The 10,573-nt window shown below is 58.1% G+C and overlaps 1 protein-coding gene across 1 annotated transcript; it reads left to right on the forward strand.

Annotated features, from left to right (window-relative positions):
• Positions 1 to 1,501: 1,501 nt before the first annotated feature.
• Positions 1,502 to 9,850, forward strand: LOC112124188 (class I histocompatibility antigen, F10 alpha chain-like; the record flags this gene model as incomplete). The annotated part of the gene is made up of 7 exons (XM_029914017.1): positions 1,502 to 1,762; positions 3,127 to 3,386; positions 4,290 to 4,593; positions 5,071 to 5,130; positions 8,021 to 8,209; positions 9,354 to 9,470; positions 9,822 to 9,850. Coding segments are annotated over 7 exons (1,220 nt in total), but the record flags the coding sequence as incomplete, so codon positions are not given.
• Positions 9,851 to 10,573: the final 723 nt, after the last annotated feature.

The raw sequence follows: 10,573 nt of genomic DNA on the forward strand, positions 1-10,573 counted from the left end.
CCCCGGCTCTGGCAGTGCTGTGCAGTAGCCCGGCTGGGGGGCAGGGGGCACCGGGCTCAGGTAAGGTGGAAACAAAAGAAGCAACGAACGTTTCCAGGAGCAAAGGCCAGTCCTGCCCACTCCTGCAGCCTGTCTGCACCAGCCATCTCACCGCCCCAGGCCATGCTGCGTGGCAGACCCCCCCAGGGAAACTCTGGGGGCTGCTTTCCCTGCAGGGTGGGGGCTTGTTGTCCCCTGCCTCTGGCACAGAAAGGGGGGACTGCTTGATTGGCCCCCTGAGAGCCCCATATCCCTGCAGGACTGGCCTGTTTAGTTCCTAGGAAGGGGCGTGTGAACCCCACCCGCCATGACACATAACAGTTGATAGTGGGGGGGGGCACAATTTAACGGTTCTGGGGCTATGTAGTGGGGTTCAGGGCCTGGCACATAAACCCTGGCAGAAATCTGGGGGGCACGTGACCCTGTGCCCTGCCCCCAATGCGTCGACTCTGCACACCCACATGCACCCCACACGCCCCAGGTCCTTTGTTTTCAGATTTTATTTTGTTTACATTTTCCTGGGAATTTATCAGTCCTAAGTACAAAACATTTAACAAGTGGGTGAAAACCAGCACCAGCTACTAACTGCCCCGTTTTCTGGGTCAATCTCAGGGTTTGCCCTGGGGGACGGGAGGGCAGAAAAAAAGCAACAAAGGGGGAAAAGTCTGAGTATTGAAAGTGAAAGCAGTTTAATGTTGTGGTTTATTTCAGCAACTGTATTTAACGATATGTACTGTAGGTACGTACGTGTGTGTGTGTGTGTGACTTCCTCTCCATTGCCTTACATTAACAGGCACTTAGACTAATTTATTATTCACACAAACACATCGACCAGCTGTCACGGGCTGGATTTTCTTACCACAATCAGTATTTCCCTGTGCTTGAGTGACACAAAATTGGGGTGAAAAATCAGTAAACACCAAATAATGGCTTCTGTCAAACCCGGGAATTATTCAGTAAAAAGTCAGTTAAAACTGAAAACAAAGCGCCTTACACACCCCACATGCACACACCCCCAGCACACACGTGAATGCACATGCAGACCACACACGCACACAGCCCACATGCTCACCAAACACCACAGAAATGCACACAGGCCACAAACACCCCAGATTCCGCTATAGGCACTTTGCACATCCACCGCGCCCAGCCTGAGGGCATTTGCCGGGGGGGGCAGTTGTTTGGGGGGAGCTACGCCCCCACCAATGTCTGCCCCTTCCACCAAACAAGCCGTGGGCTTTCAGAGGCGCAGGCTGAGAGCTCGTCCTTCCTGATTCCCCCTTGGCTCCGCGCAGTGAGTCACTGACAGATCCCAGCTTGTCCCTCGCCCAGGATGGGGCTGAGGGCAGGGAGACGGGGCTGGGGGTGGGAGGTTTCTGCTGGGCCCCACTGGGTGACCCTGGTGTCCCCTGAGCAAGGGAGGAAGCTGCTGGTTAACTCAACCTCGCTCCTGTTGCTTTAGGGCGCCACAGCCTGGCCGTGCTGGTCACAGCCGTCACCCACGAAGACGGGACCCATCACTTCATCATTGTCACCAAGCTGGATGACGTTCAGATCACGTACTACAGCAGCGACACGCGAGAGCTCAGAGCCACCCAGGAGTGGGCAGAACAGGCCCTGGGCGCTGAGTATCTCCAGGAAAAGACTCAGAAGTTCTGGACATATGACAAGGACTCTAAAGGAGGTATCAGGAGGTGGATGCAGCTGTACAACCAGACAGGCGGTGAGTGTCTTGCACACCCCACATGCGTAAGAGAGAGTTCTTCTTATTAATGGACACGCGAGAGCTGCCCGCTCAGAATCACTCCCACTGGGGATCGGGCCTCGCTGGGCCAGGTGCTGCCCAAACCAGAGCTGGCTGGAAAATGGAGTTTACTTCCCACAGAAAATGTGTTATTCCCGGAAGTGGTTTCATTCCCGATCGGAAGGGAAGTCGGAAATGGGAGGTTTCCGCGGGAAGGAAACTTGAGAAATTCTCTCTCAGGAGAATCCCAGGCAGGGAGCCGGGCAGCCCCGGGATCTTCCCTTTCAATTTCCTCAACAGAAAATCAATGTTTTCTGGCCAAATTGAAATTTTCTCTTCAAAATTAGTTTTGTGGAAACAGCCTTTCCCAAGGCTAACAGAAAGTCAGGAACCATTAGGAAAGGGACAGATAATCAGACAGAAAATATCATAATGCCATTATATAAATCCATGGTGCGCCCACACCTTGAATACTGCGTGCAGGTCTGGTCTCCCCATCTCCAAAAGGTCAGAGTGGAACTGGAAAAAGTTCAGAGAAGGGTAACAAAGATGATCACGGGTATGAAACAGCTTACGTATGAGGAGAGACTAAAACAATTAGGGCTGTTCAGTTTAGAAAGAGACGACTAAGGGGGGATATGACAGAGTCTATAAAATGATGACTGGGGAGGAGAAAGTGAATAGAGACGTGGTCTTTACACTTTCCCACAACAAAAAACCAGGGGTCACCTGATGAAATGAATAAGCAGCAGGTCTAATACAGACACGTGGAAGTATTTTTTCACACAATGCACAATCGCCCTGTGGAACTCATTGCCAGGGGATGTTGTGAACGACAAAACTATAACTGGGTTCAAAAAAGAACTAGACAAGTTCCTGGAGGGTAGGTTCATCAGTGGCTATTAGCCAAGATGGCCAGGGATGGAGCCCCATGCCTGGGGTGACCCTGAGCCTCCGCCTACCAGAAGCCAGGAGGGGAAGACGGGGGTGGATCACTCCAGAATTGCCCTGTTCTGTGCACTCCCCCTGAATCTCTGGTGTTGGCCACTGTCAGACCTTGGTCTCGCCCAGTATGGGATGTTCACCGCTGGAGAGACTCCAGGAGCTCAGTAACTGTCCGGCAGGATCCCAACCCCTCAGTCCTTCCCGTGGGTCTGCTCTGACCCCTCCTGCTCCTTGGCGTCCTCTGGGATTGTTTCCTAGCTCAGCATAAGGCCGCCACACGGTCAGAGACGGTAAAGCACCAGTGTCACTGACCAGCCGAGCTCCCCTCTGACCCCACCCCCCACAGACACATTTCCCATCTCTCAGTGCAGGGTCTGAGCTGTCTCTCTCCCCCGCAGGGATTCACACTGCACAGGCTCATGTGGGCTGTTCCCTGAGTGACCAGGCCCCCGTGGACCCGAGGTTCCAGTACGCCTTCGACGGGAGGGACTTCATCAGCTTTGACAACCAGACGGGGACGTGGGTCGCAGCCGTGCAGCCGGCCTTCCTCCAGAAGCAGCGCTGGGAGACGGTCAAGACTTGGACTCAGTACGTCCAGAGGTACCTGCAGTATGAGTGTCTGGAGACCCTGCGGCGCCTGGTGCAGCGGGCAATGGGGGTCCTGGAGCAGCAGGGTGAGTGAACAGCGGGGATCTGTCATGGGGCGTGGGTGACGGGGCACAGGGACACCAGTGGGAGTTGGGTATGTCCAGAAGGGGCAGTGTGGCCTAGTGCATAGCGCACTGGGCTGGGACTCAAGACACCTGGGTTCTAGTCCCAGCTGTGCTACTGCTCTGCTGGGTGGCCTTGGCCTAGTCACCCTCCTGGTCTGTGCCTCAGTTTCCCCACATATGCAATGGGGATAATGACACCAACCTCCTTTGTAAAGCCCTTTGAGATTGACCGATGAGAGCTATGGGTGGTTATTAGTCGGTTCTGGCTGCCTGGGCGTCTCCGTTCTGCAGGGCGTTTCCTGTCAGCTTCCAGCTCCCTCAGACTTCCCTTTTGGGTCTGAAACATCCCAGCTCTGGGCTGTGAGTTGATTATTTTTTTTTTGGCATGTTTGAGCTGCAAAACGCCCCGCCGTTTGTGAGTGTGAAGGAGGCGGGGCTGAGGGGGGCAGGGGCGGGGGATGCATGTTGTCGCTATACAAAGAAAAAACTTGTTTTGAGGTGGTTCTGCCCAGCGCTGGCACCTCCGCAGCCAAGGGCAGAGACATGGATGGGGACAGGGACTCAGGGCCGTGTGACAAAGGGATTTAAGCGCCTGACAGTGCAGACTGGGGCCAGCTGGGATTTCCGAACAGAGGCGCCTGGCTCCCCATGAAATCACCGGGGTCAGGCACCGAGGGGCGTTTGGAAATCTGCAGTAAATCTCCAGAAGGGATTTACACCAGATTAACAGGCTCCATTTACAAATCAGTGTAAACAGATGCAGACCGGGTCTCACACACACGTGAGTACTTGATACGGTGCTGGACCTTTTCGCCTGTCTGTTACATGGTCCCAGTTCCTGGCATGAGACTCACACACTGTCTCCCCCGCCCCCAGTGCCCCCTGAGGTCTCGGTTTCCCGCAGAGACGCCCCCGACAGCTCCGTCACCCTCTCCTGCCGCGCCAGGGGCTTTTACCCGCGTCCCATCCATGTCTCCTGGGTGCGGGATGGAGAAGACATCCTGGCGGAGACAGACTCCAGCGGGATCCTACCCAACACTGATGGCACCTACTACATGCAGTCGTCCCTGGAGATCTCCCCGCAGCAGGACGGGCACCGCTACGCCTGCCGAGTGAAACACAGCAGCCTGGGGGAGCCCACGCTCATCTGGGGTAAGGGGGGGTGAATGGCAGGGCCTGGGGGTGGGGGAACAGCCCTATGGGAATTACAGAGATTCATAGATTCATAGATTCTAGGACTGGAAGGGACCTCGAGAGGTCATCGAGTCCAGTCCCCTGCCCGCATGGCAGGACCAAATACTGTCTAGACCATCCCTGATAGACATTTATCTAACCTACTCTTAAATATCTCCAGAGATGGAGATTCCACAACCTCCCTAGGCAATTTATTCCAGTGTTTAACCACCCTGACAGTTAGGAACTTTTTCCTAATGTCCAGCCTAGACCTCCCTTGCTGCAGTTTAAACCCATTGCTTCTTGTTCTATCCTTAGAGGCTAAGGTGAACAAGTTTTCTCCCTCCTCCTTATGACACCCTTTTAGATGGAGGCAGCCCTGCGGCAGGAGGGTCAATATCCCCCGCCATCGTCAGAGCGAACTCTTCTAGCTCTGGATATTCGTGTGGCCTACAGAAACGGCCGATCCCTCAGTGAATTTCATTAAGTTTCTGGCCGTGGCTTCATCCAGTGACAGTGAGTTCCACAGGCTGACTCTGTTACGAGGGAAGGGGCCGGTTGTTTTGTGGCTGGCAGTGCCCGGCAGAGCATCCACCCTCTGTGCCCCATCCCCACCTACCTCCCTGCTCAGTGTAGGGGGTTAGCGGTGGCTCCTCCCCCTCGGGGTCAGCGGGAGGCCACCCCACCTCACCACGTCATGGGGCTCCGCCCACAGCCAGGGAATTAGCAGTGGGGTTAATGGTCTAAGGTTCTAGCCCTCAGGCGGGGCAGACCAAACGAGCTGTCTGTGAGCCCTGGCCCTTAGGGAGAGCAAATAGGGGGCTCTGGTCTGCAGTCAGGGCAGAGCAGTGGTCAGCCTCGGGGCTCCGGCCGGGGTGCGTCTCTGGCCTCTGAGGTGGGGAGAGCAGTAGGCAGTCTATTGCCTGACGACTTGGCTCAGGTAGACGGCAGACAAACGCAGGCTTCTTGGCCTAAGTGGGGAGGCTGCCACCCTGGGGTGCGGGGTCACGGACCCACCCAACTCCACCACGTCCCAGCCCAGGGCCTTAACAGTGGCGGAGCGTCCTACCACTGCATCCGCAGGGATCTGGCTGCAACATGCCGACTGCCGGACTGGAGTCGGCTGTCCCTGGGCCACTTCCTAGCTTCCCCTCGGGGTGTGCCTCGGTCCATGGGTGTCCTCTGACTCCCCGGGGTAGGTGTGCAGTGGTGGCCCCAGCAACTCCACAGGGTCCAGGTCAGGCGGTGACGGCAGCAGCTCTGGCCAGTCTTCAGCGCAGCCAGGGTTCTCCTCAGGCTCTACCTCCGGGAGCAGGCGGGAGGCGTCTGTCTCCTCCGGCCGCTTTCTCCCAACTGAGCTGGAGGGTTCAGCCTTTATACATCCTGTCCATCCCTCAACTTCAGGTGGGCGGGGCAAGCCCACTCTGGCTCCGCCCACCCTGGTTTAGCAGGTGGCTCCTTCCCCTCTGGTTCAGGGGGAGGCCACTTCGCCTGTCACACACCCCTCCTCAAGGCCAGCTCCCCGTCTTCAGAGCTGGCCGCTTGGCTCCCCCTAGGCAAGATAAGAAGTCGGCAGTGGCATTCTCCTCACCTGCCCGGTGTCTGACTGTACAGGCACATTGCTGGAGGGTGAGGTACCCCCGCATTAGCCTGGCGTTGGAGTTCTTCGTGGGGGTTAGTCACCTGAGGGGGGCGTGGTCGATGATCAGCACAAAGGAGACCCCAAGAAGATAATATCGGAGCACGTCGATGGCCCACTTGCCAGTGAGGGCCTCCTTCTCTATGACCGAGTACTTGTATTCCTGGGAGAAAAGCTTTCAGCTGAGGTAGAGGATAGGAATCACTTCTCCATCCATCTCCTGGGAAAGGACTGCCTCAAGCCCCACCTCTGAAGCGACTGTTTGGACCAGACACTTGCGGTTGAAGTCGGGTGTGAACAACACGGGGTCCTGACACAGGCTTTCCTTGAGGGTTTGGAAGGCGTCTTCACACTCAGCCAACCAACGCACCCGGCGGAGGCTGTTCTTGGTCAGGGAGTGCCGTGAGGGGCACGTGATTGACGCAAGCTGGGGGCACAAACCGTCGGTAGCACCTGGTAGCATACCAGTCCTGGGCTGAGCGTCTATCCCAGGTACGGAGTCTTTGCCATCCGATCCGGCATGTTTCTGGGTTGGCAGTGAGTCCGACGTGCCGTGGGGTCTGAAGGATGGCGGCCACCTGATTTAAATGATCTTCCCAAAGGCGGCTGTAGATCACGTCATCGTCCAAGCAGACCACAGCGTACTCCATGTCGGGGTTCAGGAGGCGGTCCGTCAGGGGCTGGAAGGTCGCCAGGGGTCCATGGACGCTGGAGAACATCTGGGTGAAATGATATAGCCCGGTCGGAGTGGCATACACAGTCTTCTCCCTGGAGCTCAGGTCCAAGGGGATCTGCCAGCACCTTTTCATAAGGTCAAGTGTCGAGGATCTCATCGATCCTGGGCATTGGGTACACGTCGAACTTTGAGATCGCATTTACCCTCCGGAAGTCTGTGCAGAATTGGAGAGTCCCAGCTGGCTTCGGAACCAGCACGATAGGACTGGGCCACTCACTCCGTGACCGTTCAGTGACTCCCAGCTCCACCATTGCTTGGACTTCCTTCTCGATGATCTCCCGGGTCTGTCGCAGGAGCGGGCAGGTGGTCTCCCAGACACCCCCAGGGTTCGCCTGGATGGTGTGCTGCACGGCTCCAGTCTGGCCTGGGAGTGCGGTGAAAGTCATAGAGAAGCTTTCAGCAGTCACCAGGCCTGTTTCTGTTCTGGTGAGCGGGTGTCACCCAGCTGGGGCTCCTTGATCTCAGCCATATCAGGGACTTGGGGACCTAAGTCTGGCTCGGAAGGACAAGGAGCGATCCGCAGTCCTTCACATGTATGCTATGGCTTCAAAAGATTCACGTAGTAAACCCACTTTTTCTTTTTGGGGTCTGGCTGGTGGATCTCGTACGTTACCGGCCCTACCCACCAGACCACTTCATACGGGCCCTGCCATCTGGCAAGGCGTTTGTACTCCTCCGAGGGGAGAAGGGGCACTCAGTCACCGGGCTCGATGGTACGGTCCCAAGCCCCCTGGTTGTAGCCGCTCCTGGGTCTCTTGGGCCATCGTCAGATTTTCCTTCGCGAGGGTCCCAGCCCCAGTCAGTCAATCCTGTAAATGTAGGACATATTGCACGAGGACAACGGGGTGTGTTCCCAGGCCTCTCTCATTAGATCCAGCACCTCGCGGGGTTGTCGGCCGGACAGGAGCTCAAAGGGGGAGAATTCGGTGGATGACCGGGGTACCTCTCGGGTGGCTAACAACAGCAGCGGGATGAGCTGGTCCCACTGTCGTAGCTCTTGTGAAGGGAACTTCCTCAGCCGGCCCTTTAAGGTTCTGTTGAAGCGCTCGACAAGCCCGTCCGTCTGCGGGTGATCCACGGATGCCTGCAGCTTCTCAGTGCCCAGCAGCGTACGCACCTGGCGGAACAGCCGGGAGGGGAAGTTGGTGCCTTGATCAGTGAGAAGTTCCCGGGGAAGCCCAGCACCAGCGAAGATCTTCACCAGTCCCGGCGCTGTGCTGGTGCGGGCGCTGGTATTTCGTGGTGGAATGGCCTCGGGAAAGCGGATTGTACCGTCCATTAGCACGAGGCTATAGCGGAACCCGGCATTACTCTTCAGGAGGGGTCCCACCAGGTCCATCGCGATTTGCTCGAAGGGGACCCCTACTATGGGCAAGGGGACCAAGGGCACTTTTGCCACCCTCGATCCAGCAGCCAGATGGCACTCGGGGCATGAGCGACAGTCGTCCCTTACCTAACGATGGGCCGTCAGCCAGAAGAAGCGAAATAGGACTCAGGCCAAGGTCTTTTCCTGCCCCAAGTGGCCAGGCACGGGGATGTCATGGACTCATGGGCAAACTTCAAAACATCCCTCCAATGGCAGCGTGGAACAACCAACGGGGTCTGAACCTCGTGGGTTTCTGGGTCTCGGTCAGCACGGTAGAGCCGATCAACTGTGAGCTCAAATTGGGGCCAATGGGCCATTCTCTGGAGGTCTGTCACGGCTCCGTAGATGTGGGCCAACTGGTCATAGGCATAACTGAGCGTGGGATCATCCCTCTGGCCTCAACAGAAGTGAGGGACCCCATCGAAGGGGGGTAGGGGGATGTGGGCCCACCCAACTCCACTGTCCTAGCCCAGGGCCCTAATAGTGGTGGGGAATCCAGCCACAACATGGTGACCATGCTTCCGGCAGCGCTACAGCCGGACTGGAGTCGGCTGCCCCTGGGCCACTTCCTACCTTCCCCTTAGGGTGCACCTGGGTCCGTGTGTGTCTCCCCGGGGTAGGTATCCAGCAGCGGCAGCAGCTCAAGGGTTCTCCTCCGGGTCTAACTCCGGGAGCAGGCGGGAGGCGTCTGCCTCCTCCAGACGCTTTCTCCCAACTGAGCTCCAGGGCTCAGACTTTAATTTTCCTGCCCCTTCCCTTGACTTCCAGTAGGCGGGGCAAGCCTAAACCCCACCCACCCTGATTTAGTGGTTGGCTCCTCCCCCTCTGGCTCAGTGGGAAGCATCTCCACCTCATCACACTCGGGTTTCCCCTCCCCTGGGGCCAGGTCTCTGCAGACGCCCTCGGGGAGACGTTCAAGGCAAAGGCCTGTGGCTGCCTCAGGAGGATGCCCCAGCGGCTGCTCCCCTCGGTGACCTGGGCCCTTCTCCATCCCACAGCCCCTGGGAAGAAGGGCCCCCTGCACCCCGGGGTCCTGGCCGCCATCGTCCTGGCCGGGCTGGTTCTGGCTGGAGCCGTAGGGGCCGGCATCATCCTGTGGAGGAGAAAATCAGCAGGTCAGAGCCGGTCCCCGTGGAGCCGGGATGTGGGGAGGTCTGGGGAGTGGGGCGGCCCAGCCAGCCCAAGGGGGAATGGCTCCTAGCACTGCCCCCAAGGAGAGATGGGGCAGGGCCATGGGGCAGGGCCAGTCACCATAGCCCGGCCCTGCTGGGGGCAGAGTGGGCTCTGTCGTTGGCTGGGCGCTGTGTGCCCTGATGGGGGGGGCACTGGGGTGGGGCTGGCCTGTGCTAGGTGCAGTTGGGGTCACGGGGAGCCCTGTGTCAGAGGGGACAGGGGGTTGGGGTCACCATGGGGGAGGGGTTACCCTGCTCCCCTGCACTGACCCTCATTCTCTGCTTGTGTTTCAGGCCCCTACGTTCCGGCAGCCAGTGAGTAAATCCTGGGTATGGGGCCCAGATGCCCCAGTGCATTATGGGTGCGGGGGGATCCCCGTGAGGGGAGGAGGGAGCCCAGCAGTGACTGGAGATGGGCCCCGATCGCTGGTTACTCTGGGTCTGACAATTCCTCAGCGTGTGGGAATCTGCGAGGCCATCCCCAGCCGTCGCCCTTCCCCGGCTCCCCCGGATTCTATGACAGACGCGCTGCCTTCGCCCAAACCCAGGGAACCCCAAAGGGCCAGAACAGCATCCAAAGGCCACCCCTGAGAACAGAGTTCATCCAGCGTCCCAGCATGCACTGGGGCTCCTTAGCGTGGCTCTGGGGACGGGAGTGCAGGCCGGTACCTGGGCCTCGGGGAGACAGTGCGTAGGGGTGTTACACTCTCTCCTGGAGGCCTGTCCGTTGTCCCACTGTCAGGACTGGGGGGTTTCTGTGCAGAGCACAGTTTGGGGTCCAGAGGTGACACTGTGGGGGGAAGCCCAGAGCTGAATTCCCATCCCCCTTCCCTAGCTGGGATCCCCCACAGCTAAAGCCGCCTTGGAACGATTTTCTTCTCTCTCCACAGCATAGACCAGAGAAGATTCTGCCTCCAGCTCGTCATGGGGCAGACACCCGGAGTGTGGGACCCCGGCGTCGGGGTGACCCTGCCCAGCCGTTGACCCTGCTGTCTCAGTGATCTCTGTCCACTGACCCCCTTCTGCTCTGGGGGCGATTCTGGCGT

This window comes from Terrapene carolina, unplaced genomic scaffold (assembly GCF_002925995.2).
Source record: "Terrapene carolina triunguis isolate 2854851 unplaced genomic scaffold, T_m_triunguis-2.0 Scaffold26572, whole genome shotgun sequence".
Taxonomy (NCBI): domain Eukaryota; kingdom Metazoa; phylum Chordata; order Testudines; family Emydidae; genus Terrapene; species Terrapene triunguis.